At 52.0% G+C, this 13,269-nt stretch overlaps 3 protein-coding genes across 3 annotated transcripts in view; 2 read left to right on the forward strand and 1 right to left on the reverse strand.

The window, feature by feature from the left end:
- Window positions 1-5,152, forward strand: LOC8034123 (brain acid soluble protein 1). The gene has a single exon (XM_040503863.2). The coding sequence runs from the start codon at window positions 243-245 to the stop codon at window positions 1,347-1,349; it is 1,107 nt and encodes a 368-aa protein (XP_040359797.1). The 5' UTR covers window positions 1-242; the 3' UTR covers window positions 1,350-5,152.
- On the reverse strand, window positions 4,944-8,929 carry LOC8034124 (alpha/beta hydrolase domain-containing protein 17B). The gene is made up of 3 exons (XM_002407926.5): window positions 8,836-8,929; window positions 7,707-8,333; window positions 4,944-6,620 (listed from the first exon to the last, which is right to left on the reverse strand). The coding sequence occupies exons 1-3, from the start codon at window positions 8,883-8,885 to the stop codon at window positions 6,404-6,406; spliced, it is 894 nt and encodes a 297-aa protein (XP_002407970.2). The 5' UTR covers window positions 8,886-8,929; the 3' UTR covers window positions 4,944-6,403.
- The window catches only part of LOC8034125 (anoctamin-8), a 22,699-nt gene continuing 18,278 nt past the window's right edge, over window positions 8,849-13,269 (forward strand). The window contains exons 1-2 of the mRNA XM_029993678.4: window positions 8,849-8,975; window positions 12,655-12,901. Of these exons, the coding sequence (XP_029849538.2) occupies window positions 8,921-8,975; window positions 12,655-12,901 (302 nt within the window). The 5' untranslated portion in view covers window positions 8,849-8,920. The remainder of the gene's footprint in view (window positions 8,976-12,654; window positions 12,902-13,269) is intronic.

The raw sequence follows: 13,269 nt of genomic DNA on the forward strand, positions 1-13,269 counted from the left end.
TTTGTATAACAGTGTCACGAATGCTACACATAACAGAAACGGAAGTTGACAAGCCCACCACCGAACAAACGCACACAAAGATTGGAACCCTCCGCGCCTTTCGCATTTCATGGCGTCGCCCGTCTCTCCCTGTGGAACTGTGCGTGTCACCGTGTTGTTGACCTGTAATGCGATCGTTTAACTCGACAAGACACCGCGGTTAACACCGTGTCGCTTGAGCCCCGAGCCCCGAGCTCGCGTCCATGCTGCGCAAGATGCGGGTCACGCCGTGGATCGACCAGTTCGTGCGCTCCAAAAAGGCCGGCAGCGCCGAGACTGCCCAGACGGAGTTCGGCATCGCCCTTGTCAAAAGCGTTCACCCCACGTACGCCGTCATCGGAGACACGCACTCTGAGATCCACGCGGTCTTCTCGGACGACGTCCGCGAGCTCGTGCGGCTCACCGTCGGCGGCGACCTGAGCGCTCTGGAGAAGCGGTACGTCCGCGTCCTTACGGGCGAACCCTGCTTCGTTGTGGTTCGCGGCCGACGCAAAGAGGCGATCGCGGTCGACCAGGTCGTCGTACTCGATCAAGGCAAGTGTGATGCGGTCGAGGCGAGCGAGCCACCCGAGAATATCACGTTCAAGTCGGACGCGCGGAACCTGATAAAGGAAGTGGTCACGAAAATGGTGACGCCCGAAAAACGCGCCAACCGCGTCGACGCGCTCCTGCGCGACATGAAATCGCGCATGGGCGCTGCTCTGACGACCCCGCCGACGGCGACCGCGCTCAAGACGGAGCCCGTGGACGTCCAACATAACGGCACCGAAGATCCCGCGAAACGCGCGGGTGCCGTTGGAGCTGCCGTCGTCGGGGACCTCGGCGCCGACAGCCCTGAAGTGCCGTCCACATCGGCGATAAAGAGGCCCCTCGACTCTCCGGAAAACTCGCCCACCAAGCGGCTGCGCAGCACCAGCCGTGCTGCCAGAGTCTCTCTTCGAAGCGGGAAGTGTTACGCGAACGGAGAGGCAGTGGCGGAGGATCCCGAGACGCTTCCGCCGTCGCCCAAGCGTTCCAGGCCGTCCGTGCCGTTGCAGGGAGAACCTGTCGTGCAGCCGGCCCCGGCAGCCGTGACGTCGACGAAACCTTCGACATCGGCGACTCCCAAAGCGTCGGCAAAACCCACAGCATCGCCGAAACCCACAGCATCGGCAAGACCCTCGGCGTCGGCGAAACCCTCGGCGCGTCCGACCAGACCGAGAGGTCAGTCCCGCGCGGCCTGCCACCGGCCGCCCCTGTGGGACATTGCCCCTCCGCTGCTGGACGCCATGCGCAACTTGGTGCATAAGCACTTCTCCAAGTGGACTTGACGTGCCTACCTCTTACCAGCATAAGGCCAGCACTCCAAGCCGGCAATCGTGCGATGCTCTTGTACGGTCGACCTGCTAGTTCATCCTGGAACCAACTGGTACTTTCTGCTCTGCACCGATGGTGGCGTGCTCTGCCATCCTCGGGCTACGAGCTACACAAAAGCCCAGGCCGATCCCTGCCAGACCCTTCACTCATCTGCCTCGACGAGTGAATGATTCTTCATTTATGCGTTGTAATGTGTGCAGCTGTAGCTGCTGTAGTTAAGCAATTAAGGTTTTAACGGGGAAACTAATCAATGAGTTAGAGGAAGCAATCCCTTGCAGAGAGAGCCACTCTGTGCGGCAACCAGTCCAAGGATGACAGTGAGCCATTGGTGCGTCGATGGTCTACAGAATTCTGGAATTGCTGTACCTGCTTCGCTCGTTTCCGTTCCCACCATGCACGCAACGTGCAAACGTGTACGGACAGAAAGTAAAGACCCTCGACGTGTTTTCCTTGCAAGTAGCGTCAAATGCGCCGGTGCACAAGGCTTGTGCAGCCCTCGGAAGCAAACTGCATTGGAGCACCCACTTGTGGCACGTGTCTTGTGCGTTTGTGCAACAACGGTCGGTCCCACTAGGGCGACAAACAAAAACCAACAAGCCTCGAACACAAACAGCATGCATTCGAAGGCACCTTTGGCAAGCTTGCAATCGCTTGTGCTTACTTCACGAGCACTGGGAGACTGCAAGCCTGCCACAGGCACCATCGTGTGCATGCTGCACATGTTAAAGGCGGACGTACAAGTTACGCTTTCCACTTTTGTCCTCATCCTCCTTTCTTATATTCTCTCCACTTTTTACCTTGCCCCAACTTGGCTCCCCTAGCAATTTAACATAGGGGAACGCTAAGAGGATTATCTTCCCTGCAGAAAACCGAGGTTGTACGTCGGCCTTTAAAGACTTGTTGGTGTTGCTTGTTTGTTGCTCTAGTGAGACTCGGACATAAGAAACGCAAAGCATCAATTTTATCGAGGTGCTTTAGCAGAACACTCTTCACGGGCGGTTGAATGTTCTCCCTCTGCTTGTTTGCAATAACACCTGGTCTCTCTGCTTCCCACTAACTTTTTTTTTTCTTCTTACTTGCAGGGAGCGGGTGCCAAAGTCCCTTTGTACAAAGAGAATCTGGCGTTTTGCTAGTTATTTTTTTTTCACATTCAGGGACCGTTTGCTCGAAACACTAGCCGCGGCTAAAAGTTAGCCGCAGAACCTAGGAGAGAGATTTTGACATCACGTGACTGGCTCGGTAGGGATGCGGGGGAACATGGCGGTGCCCCGGTGAGTGAGCGCCGCTCGCTTTGGAACTTATATGTCGTTGTAGCTGCAATGTCGGGCGCGTTAGTCAGCAACAAATGGTGCAGGAGGTTTTCGCTTTGCCTTACGAAGCGTGAGCAATGACCTCGCTGCATCTTTTTTTTATAGTCTTTCGATTCTGGCCGTTCCCAAGCCTAAATGAACGCGATAATTGTCGGCATGGCAACGTCTTTGAAAAGTGGATTGTCTTGACTCAATCGGCCGGGTATTGATTGCACACGAAAGCAGACAGCGTCTCAATAGACCTTTTTCTAAATTACCCAAGCATCAAGAACGCTGGAAGTGTAATTCTACAGTCTGCACGCACTGGCCTTCTGCTTATAAAAGATCCAAAATAAATAATCATAGTAAGGCTTTAACGAACGCACGTGCAGGACAAACTTTGTTTTAGACTTTTTGCTTTAAAACAATTATACTACTGCAGACGCCAGCACGTGCAAGGCGATCCACTTTCCAACGACGTTACCATGCCGACAATTATCGCATTCCTTTAGGCTTAGGAATGGCCATAATCAAAAGACTATCTAAAAAATGCGGCGAGGTCATTACTCATGTTTTGCGATTTAAGTGAGTTAAAGCAAAGCGAAAGCCTCCGCAACCATTCGTTGCTGACTAACGTGTCCGACATTGCAGCTGCAACGACATATTGGTTTTAAAGCGAGCGGCGCTCACACACCAGGGCACCATCATGTTTCCCCGGATCCCTACCGCGCCAGTCACGCAATTTCAAAATCTCTCTCCTAGGTGCTGCGGCTCACTTTAGCCGTGGTTAACGCTTAGAGCAAACGGGCCCAGATATGTACAGGGCGCGGCAGTAAGGACCGGCACATTCTGCACAACTTGCAAAGTCAAGTTCTTGCCGTACATACCTGAAACTTTCACAAAAAGTTGAGTCAGTTTTTTAGAGCTCGACTCGTAGGTGGTGGGATATTAGGAAGTTTTAATATAGCGCACGCTAAAGCCTTGGGTATGCGAAGAATAGCACCGTCGCCTCTGTGCATGCGCTTAATGCTAGCCGTGTTTTGCGCTTTGGGTGCGCTATTCTAGCAAACGCTTAAAAATGGTGCAAAAAATGGCGGCCATGCATTTTCTGTGTCCTACACACCAACATGCGGCCCTGATGTCACGCTGTTGTGGTGTCGCCGCTATTGGTAGGGCGCATAAGCTTCACTTCACGTGAATCTGGTCCCTGTGCACGATCAGTGCCCGCACCTCAGGGGGGAGGTTTGTTTGTTTGTTTGTTAATAGCCTGTTGGCCTATACCGGATGGTCGTCGTCTGCACACTGGTTTGTGAGCTTGCTCCCAGCTGGTTTTTGTTTAAACATTTTGTTACAATGACTACTTCGCAACTATCCTGTTCGTTGCCAGCCTTCACTAGGCGTTCTTGTGTTTGGCAAGCTACCCGCCAGCGAGCTCGCAAACCAGTGAGCAGACGACGAACAGGCGGGTATGCACCGGCGCGCTGCTTACAAACAAGCCCGCGTTTGCTCACACCTGTGGGCACTGCGCGTGCGCAAAAAACAGATTCGCGTAAGGTGAAGAGTCTGCGCATGCGCAATGCCGTCGACAGCGCCACCGCAGCTGCGCGACGTCAGGGCCGCATGTTGGTCTATAGGACGTTGCCGCCGTTTTTGCTCTTAATATTTCACCACCTCAGAGTTGAGCCCCAAGAAAAAATTGGACATAAATTTTACGAAACGACGTTCACATGCGCAGTTACAGGATTATGAAATTTGGCGAGGCGTGCCAAACGTGCTGGACTTTACAGCCTCATTCCGTACATGCACTTACAGGGATGCTGAGCCAAGCATTTTAGTGTCTATAATAAGTAGCGCACAATCTTTCCCCGAGCCAGCAGCCGCCGGTGTGAAAATTGACGTCATCATATCCCCCTTTCATGATGGGGGATATGATGACTTTAATTTTGTTGTGTGTGCTCGCACGCATTGGCAGCTGCTGGATAGATTGTGCGCCACTTATTATAGACACTGAAATGTTTGGTTCAGCATCCCTTGAAGAAGCTGTTGACACAAAGTGTACTAAGAATATTCACCAGAAAATAGGTAGAGGCGCCTTGTGTTCTGCGTGCGACTTGCGAGAATTACCATTCCTAAAAAAAAAAAACACTGGCATCTCCGAATGCATGCTTGCCCAGACAACCCCGCAATCTGCGCTCCATCAAAAAGCCAGGAGGTTCTCGGCATCTTCTACCTCTTTGGTGCAGACCAGCCGCGCGATCGTAGGTGGTATGCAAATGGAGCATCATTTTATTCAAATGGGCCAATCGCGGCGGCCACGGGAGACAATACAAGGAGAAAAAGACATCTAAAAAAATCTTGCATACCTCGAGAGCCAAAAAGGCGCATTTTCCTTTCTTGCGTGTGTGTGTGTGTATGTGTGAGGCATCTCATCTATGTACATCTTTACAAATAAACCTTCGCGTTCACTCGCTCTGTGTTTCTCGCAAAGAGGTGCTAAGACACGCCGGGCTGGCCCTCGCAAGGGTTACATACACACGGACACTCGCTCCAAAACCGTAATGCCGACCGGTCTCGGAGATTTGCACGGGAAGGCCAAGTGAAGGGATGAGAACGTAACGCGCATTTGGAGGCATCTTCCCCCCATGACGATGCAAGTAGAATCGCCACGGACACCAAAAAAGCCTCCCATCGCTGTATGCCACGCGCTGCGACGTTGCCTCCGTTACCGTGTCGAGGGGGAAGAAATATGAAGAGACTACTTTTGCTCCCTGGCTCGTATGAGAACGGTTCTCTGTGAGGCATTGGACGCCGCAGATTGTGTCGCCTCGCAACGGCAACAATTCGTCGGCGAGACGCGACTCGCGTGTGCTGCCGTCCCTAAACGAAGCGAACGGGGGGAGGGACCTAAAGAAAGAGATCGGCACCGATGGATGTCGCTACGAAAAGTGATACCGCTGAGCAACAAAAAGATGCCCGTCCTTGCTCCCATGCAAATGGCAGGCGGGGCTCTTTGCAAATTGACCAATACTGTGTTTTTTTTTTACCAGGGAATCAAAACAATATCCCCCAAAATATAATAACAAAAGAAAAAAAAGAAAGCAAAAAGCACTTAGTTTAAGCGAAGGGTTTGAAAGCCAGTGTCTGCGAGCCGGTGCCAGACTCGAGCGAACAAACGAAGGCAGACACTCCTAAACGACGCCCCGCGCCTAGGGTCGAACCGGGGTCAAAGAGGAAACGGCTGGCGAGTGTGAACCGAGGCACCACTTTCTACACCTATGTACACCCACGGACTCGATGCCTTCACACCGTCCCCGGCACGCGCCACACTCTCACGGAACTTCCGGTCCTCTCTCGACGCAGTGTGGTCGTACACCGGGAACCAGTCGCCGTCGCGTGCATCTCTGGGGTCTCCAAATCGAGCCATCCGCAACGGCCACCTCGAAAACTCTGCCGGAATTCGTTCCGCTATTCTTTGGCGGACTCGGCCCCTCATGGAGTTTTGGTTCTTGAACCGGTCCCGCGGCTTGGGAACATCTTCCGAACTCCCCGACCCTGTTTTTCAGACTGCACCGGTCCGCACGCACCGCGCCTGGGCAGTGTCTGGTGGGGTCGTCTTCGTGGCGACGGTCGTTGTGGTGACGGTCGTCGTGGGATTGGTCTGTGAGGAAAGTTCAGGGCTGCGCCGGCGGTGGTTGCTCCACGGGAGCTTGAGCCATGTGTCAGTTGAGCAGTTCGACGGAGACAAACTGCTTGAGGCGTTCCAGGTACTGGCCGTACAGCTCCACGTCGTTGTGGCCTGCTCCGTCGACCCAGAGTGGCTCCACCGCCCGGGGACAGCGCTCGTAGATGGCCAGGCCGTGCGAGAAGTCGATCACCTCGTCCTCCGTGCCGTGGATCACCAGCACTGGGGACGACACCTTGGGGATCTTGTCGATGCTGCGGACATGCGGAGGACCTTTGGTTAGCCTCGGCTTGCAGCCATTGTTGAAGAGTAAACGTGCAGCCTGACTGCGACAAAAGTGAAGCTGAAAGCTAGCTGGCCAAATGAAAACTTACTTAGAGCTCCATAACTGAGAGCACATGGTCTGATGTTTTGTTTCTGATAACAAAGTTATCACCCCTATGGTCTGTTACAGGTTAAGAATAGAAGGACAACCCCCACTCACGAAGCTCTGTACTTTCCATGATTGGGGCAGCCTTTCTCAGTGTTTGCTGGAAATGGTGGAGGGCTTAGTAGAACAAGTGTGTCAAACGCTGTCAGAGGACACCACTTTCCGCAAGCCACAAATGGGGCGACGCAATTTTTTTGCTTTACTTAGTACCATTTATTTCCCGTTCGTAACCCGTAAAAGAGCTACATTACACCCATATGAGAAGACACATTGAATTACAGAATTAAGCAGTCACTGCCCAGTCTGGAAAACAGCCACTTTCACACCTTACGGGTTGTTATGTTCTTCTTTCACACGTTTCATGCCGGGTTGGTAACTAAAATAACGGTGTCGTATAAACTGCCAAGTTATTTCAGAGGTGCCGCCAACCATCGGTCAAATTTCGGTCGTTGAAACCGTTTCGCGAGCATCGTGAAGTCGCGACCGGAAAAGCTATGGAGGCAGACCTCGCTAGCCAAAAAGTACGGAAGAAACCCGCTGAAGAGTGGTCTTCACCATTTAAAAGAGCTGCGGGAACAAACATGCGGGCGCCTCTCACAAAGAGCGTCGCGACATGAGATGCTGTTTTGACCGGACACCGGAGCACAGCTGTTGGGCCGGACTAGGCTTAGCGGAAAACAGCTGGGACGCTGCCGGACGGCCACACAAAGGAATGCACCGGCGCTTGCAGACGACACAGTAGGTTCGCCAAGAGGTCGGGAATACTGGGCGAACAGTTCGAGAAGGGCGGACATTTAGGGTTCCACGGACATGGATCGAGGGAAACCGGATGCCGCCACCGCGGTTCCGACACGGCGGGAGGCGCCCTACGAGAACGGGTACCACGCAGAGACTCCGGACGTCGGCTCACCTCGGGAAGGCGTCGAAGAACCAGGTGCGCTTGGTGTTCGGAAAAGCCACTCTCATACCGGACATGAGCGGCGAGTGCAGAATCACTGCGCCCACCTCGTACCTCGACGCTAGGTCCACGGTGGGCACCGTTCCGATGCTCTGTCCGTACAAGATGATGTTCTCGGGGCTGATGCCGTACCGGGTGCGCAGCGCCTGCCAGGCGGCGTCGATGTCCGCGTACAGGTTTTTCTCGGACGGCTTGCCCGTGCTCACGCCGTAGCCCGAGTAGTCGTAGCTGAAGATGTTGCAGTTGATGCGCGAGCCCAGCCCCAGGTAGAAGCTGCTCATCTGGCCCAGGTCAATGGCGTTGCCGTGGCTGAAGAGCAACGTGAAGCGGGCGCTCGGCGAGCAGCGCACAAACATGCAGGCCATCCGGTTGCCCCTGGACGTGCGCGTGTAGAAGACCTCGACGGCCTCCAGCTCCCGCTGCGAGTACTGCCACTCGGCGCGCTCGGTCAGGCTCAGCGTGTACTTGGTGCCGGTCTCGTCCGGAACCAACGAGTAGGTCGGTTCCGGCGGCAGGAAAGCGAGCTTGGCGGCGATGCGAGCGGGGAACGGCGGGCAGCAGAACAGGCAGCATAGTTCACTGAAAGACAGGCCGTTCATCTCTCTAGGCATCGGGCCAGTTGGGGCGGGCGAGGGGACGCGTCCGTGGGGGCTGCTCGCCAGGATCGGAGCGGGGAGACTAGGTCGCGTTTGCGGCTAGCATGGCACCAGCGAGCGCGGAGACTCCGACCCGACGGCTCTGTCCGACGGACGAAACGGGCGTCGGACGGAAGAAAACGAAACGGAAAGAAAACAATATCGAGAAGATGACAGTTCGACGTCCTCCCACCATTGAAGGGGTGACGTCATGCGCTGCAGGTCGGCAGCTAAATTCACTGCCGAAACGTTACTCGCGTAAACAAACAAAAAATGAGCGTAAACATTTCTCTCGCGCGGTTAACCTAAATAAAAATAAAAATAGTATCTTACCGCCTTGTTTATGCGAATTACCAGCTAGTTCGTCCTCAAGGCGAAACAGGCGAAATAGTACGTACGAAAGCCATAACGAAAACAACCCGAGCTGACGACGTGTGTCGACTTACCGCCCGAGCCTGAAAGCATCGGTGGTCTTCATGGGCTGTGTCGGCTGCATGATTTGCTTCGAGGGCAGCTGAAAATCCGGCCGTCATGGAACCCAGGCTGCGCAAACATCGAAAGACGATGAAATTCTCCTTACTGTCGGGTGAGTCGCGCGTGCGCGGGTGCAATGTGGCTCGAAGCGCGCCGTGTGCCAGAGCAGTGCACCGAGCTATGCGCGGAGACGCTACGACAACAACTTAAAACGTTGCTCCTTCTACCTGCGTTCATTACCGGAACTCCGGAAATTGACCGAGTCCCACTCCCGGGGTTAAAGAGTCCGACCTGTTTTCGCCTTCTCGTTCGCTCTTGTGTATCTGGGTCAGTGCTCGGCTCAGCTGATCCGCTGACGCTGCGCGAACAGTGCTCGTTTTGCATCCAAAGAACGTGTCTGCCAACATCGCAGCATTAGCTCGAATGTCTTCAGATATCTGAGGCGTCTGGTGCGCTGCCATTGATGGTCTGAAATTCGCCAAAAGTGGCCAGGGCACCTGTTGCAAAGTCTGCAGGGCACCTCCAGACCCTGAACGTCAGGAAAATCCTGGGAACCTCTGCGCATGTCCTGGCTTCGATATCAGTTAAAATCTCGACGAAAATAGGTTCTACCTTTCACAGAATAAACCTGCGATTGATTTTCCTGCTGTCAGGAGCATATCTCCTTGACTGTGAATCAGTATTATCATCAGATTATCACTTTAAAAAAAAAAAACAAGAATAAAAGAGGCAGTCAGTTGCTATACCCTGTTGCCGACTACGAAAAGCAGGACTTGCTCCTCTTGTAAAGCCCTCCACTCTTCCCCAACCAGGAGAGCAAATGCTCTAGAGGAGACGGGCATTCACTCTCCTAAACTGGGAAAAAGTGGAGGACTTTTCAAAAGAAGCTTGTCCAGCTATTCTAAAGCCGCAACATTGCACAAATGCAAGCGCACGAAAAGAAAGCAAAAGACGCCACAAGTCGGCATAATTTCACCGTAGTCCAATCAACTCGGTGCGAGCCATTTCTGATCCACTGCGTCCAGTTCCATTCCATCGTACTCCAGAGGCAGTATGTATAGCCGGGTGCGTGCTTGCACCTTGGAAACCTGGGAACACTAGTGTCAGAGAGCGGAATGCAGCGGAACAGGCGTCTCCCGCACCCACCACCACTGCTGTGGCACATCTAGGATCGTGGCAGGCAAGAGCATAACTCTTCTGTAATGTTGTCGGGTGGAAATTGAGGCTCCGGTTTAGGTGGGGGGGAGAGGGGGATAAGCACGCTATTTGGAGATGCGTTCAAGGTACCATGGTTGGGCCCAGGAGGGTCATGGGACAATACAAGTTGATGGCCTAGTTGACTAAACATCACATAAGAGTTAGCACCAAAAGGTTAAAGGACAAGTAGAAGACTGGACAGGACAAGTGCTACTTTCAATAGGCATTCTAACGAAAACACAGAGAAAGAAGAAAAGAAACGGGCAGTGAGATGATATGTGGATTTGTCCCTTTTTTTTAATTTATTATCAGTCGGGTTTTTTTTATTACGAAAAAACAATACATTTCCACATTTTTCCTTTCAAACTTTTTGTTGCTTTTTTTTAATCTTTAAATTCTTTTTCTTTATCTTTTTACTAAAATGTTTGTTGAACGTAGTGCATGTCCTGTCCTGGGGGGATCCTGAGTTCAACCCCCACCCCTGCCCATTTCAATCTGGATGAGCGTCGTACTGGTGTGCGGCCGTGTACCACTACTGCGTGATGCACAATAAAGTTCTACTGCTCATCTACAGCTGAGAGACAAGTCACCCGTTATGGCAGACTAACTTCAGACTGTGTAAACAGACACACACCTTTCTTATTTTTGTCGTGTGGGTATTGGTGGTCGATTGCATGGTGTTAAAGGGACACTGACAGGGTATTTATGCTCGCCGAGGTTTTAGTTGTACGTGACATATGAGAGCTCAACTACCCAGAACAAAATTTGCGGCTCGAAATTCGGTTTCTTTCCGCCCGAAAACCGCCGATCAAGAACTGGCCGGTTCGAGTCTCCCTCACTCTCTTTTCCGCGGTCACGGGCCGTTTTCTAAGGTATCGATGCGACCACCAAATTTAATCAAAGTCGTGGGTCACTGAAAACACACACTCAATATTAAAAATAGAAAAAATTATGAAACCCATTTTTTGTGGCTTCTAAAAAGCTGCAAATCATTGATTGAAAAAAAAGTTCCACAGACAACCGGAAGCATTCTGTGCGTTCGTCGTTTCGCGTATCGTGGGACTCGCGGGAACGGCGATGGCAGCGGACGACGGGCGTGGGACCTCTATTTCCGAACTGTCGTTCGCGGTACCGGCGAATTCTGTCTACTTTTAAAAGAGAAATTTAGGACTGATCAAAAGAATTGGTATTCATCCCGTACGACACGCCCGACCACCAAGCCGATTTGCACGAAGACATCGCCGAGACGTCGCCCGTGGCTGAAGACTTCGCTCGCGCAAACGTCAAGCACGACGTGTCTACTTCGAGTTGAATATGCACGCGTACGATTTCTTTACTAGGTGCGAATGTCGCCAATGCGTGGTGCTTCCTGACTTCGACCCGGGAGTGCTTTTGCTAGAGGAAAATCGGCAGCAAACTTTCCAACTTACAGTTTACCGGCTGAATTATTAGTCAGGAAAGAGATCCACTATTGAAGAAATGCTCCAGTAGCTCAGTGGGAACGACGTCCGCTTCGCACGCAGTAGGACCGGGTTCGATCCCCCGTGTAACCTATATTTTTTTTTTCAAACATTTTTTGATGTTTACATATTTTTTTTTTATTTTTTTTTAACAATTATCACTGAAGAAACAAACAAAAAAATAGCAAAAAAAATGTTGTGGACGACACTTCGCTGAATTAAATGGTATGGGATTTCCTTTTTGACACCTGCGAACTCAATGTAATCACTTTCCACAAAATGCAAGGAGCATATAAATCAGGTAGCGTCCGCTTTCCGAGGTGCCCGTATATGTTCTACATTAATTGCAGCCAGCCATTGGTCCCAATCCCGTTGATCTTTCGGAAACTCTGTCGCACAACGCCCTTTTTTTCCGGACGCAGGACATGTGAGCCAGCTCTTCACGCAACATCTTGGGTGTATTCTTTTCGGAGCCGATCATGGAAATTCACCACGGGCACTCACTACTCATCTCCAACTCCTCAATGTACAAAACAACTCATCTTGGAGTACAGAACAACGAGCGGAACAAACATAACTGCAAAAGAAGCGCACGCCACGGCGAACAGTTCCCGTACGCCGCACGTCATGTCGTCTGCTACGGAGAGGAGAAAAAAAAAACAAAAACGCACGTTCGGGTGTAGCCACGTGACTTCCGCCACTCACTCTCTTCTCTCCACTTCTCCGATCTCCGTCGGGTTTTGGTTTTGGTTTCGAGCAGTTGCGTCTTTTGGCTTTATTAAAAAATACGCTACTCTGTTGCAAAATATTAATTGGGTAGTCTTCCGGCACCATAATGAAGCCCCTGGCAAAAAATTAAAAAAAAACTTTGGGGGGTGTCAGTGTCCCTTTAACCCACCATGGCTTGAAGCACGTGGAGGGAAAACTAGCACTGCAGGACCCAGGCATCCTGCGTTCACGTTAAAGATCCCAGGCTAGCGGTTGTATTGCACTGGCTAAATCGCTCATCTATAGTGGGCAACAATGTGGCCATGTTCTGGCAGACTAAACTCCTGTTGTATAAACAACTAATGACTCTTTTTTTTTTTGTCCTTTCCTTTGTCTTTTGTGAGGGTGATGTGGATTGTGTTTCAGCGGGGCGCCTGGTGGGCCGTCGCTGGCAGGTGTCCAAGCAGCTTCTGGCCGCCTCCCAGTGCTGGAACCGCACTTTGCCGAGCCACGGCTGCGACGTGGTGCTCACGTTCCCACCCGGCACGCCGGCCTCCACCACGGACTGGTTCCATGACCGGATCCGCGACAGAGTGCCCCAGCTGGCCATCAACATCCGCCACCATGCACAGTCTGGCTCCGTGGGCTTCTACTTCACGGCTGACTATGACAGGCAAGTGTTTTGAGCTTTCGGGGGTGCGATTATGATGGAGCTGCCTTCTCCGATTCTGGTCTCTCCTATTCAGCTTTCTCAAGTTCAGCTTTCTTCGATTCTGCTTTGGAGCTAGCACCGAGCTTTAGACTTTGGCATCTGTGGCTATGCCGTGCTCACATATATTCTGCTAACGTCATGAAGAGAGACCTTCTCTGAAGGGACATTTTGCTGAGGCACTTTGCATCTTCACTAGTGATACCCGTAGCCGCTTGGTCACGTAGCACGAAAAATGGGCAGTTGTGCATTCGGGTTGTCTTGCACCAAAGTTCTAAACCATCCTGAGTATTTCTTTTTTTTTTCTTCGAAATTTTAGGTCATACAAAATT

The sequence above is a fragment of the Ixodes scapularis genome, unplaced genomic scaffold (assembly GCF_016920785.2).
Source record: "Ixodes scapularis isolate PalLabHiFi unplaced genomic scaffold, ASM1692078v2 PGA_scaffold11__112_contigs__length_91849675, whole genome shotgun sequence".
Taxonomy (NCBI): domain Eukaryota; kingdom Metazoa; phylum Arthropoda; class Arachnida; order Ixodida; family Ixodidae; genus Ixodes; species Ixodes scapularis.

Bases quoted from the DNA above. Each gene is read 5' to 3' on its own strand.
- LOC8034123 (XM_040503863.2), top strand. From the start codon at position 243: ATGCTGCGCAAGATGCGGGTCACGCCGTGGATCGACCAGTTCGTGCGC.
- LOC8034124 (XM_002407926.5), bottom strand. From the start codon at position 8,885: ATGCAGCCGACACAGCCCATGAAGACCACCGATGCTTTCAGGCTCGGG. The intron at 8,334-8,835 runs GTAAGTCGACAC...CCTGTCTTTCAG, and splicing joins GATGCTTTCAGGCTCGGGCG to TGAACTATGCTGCCTGTTCT. The intron at 6,621-7,706 runs GTGAGCCGACGT...GCATGTCCGCAG, and splicing joins TTCTTCGACGCCTTCCCGAG to CATCGACAAGATCCCCAAGG.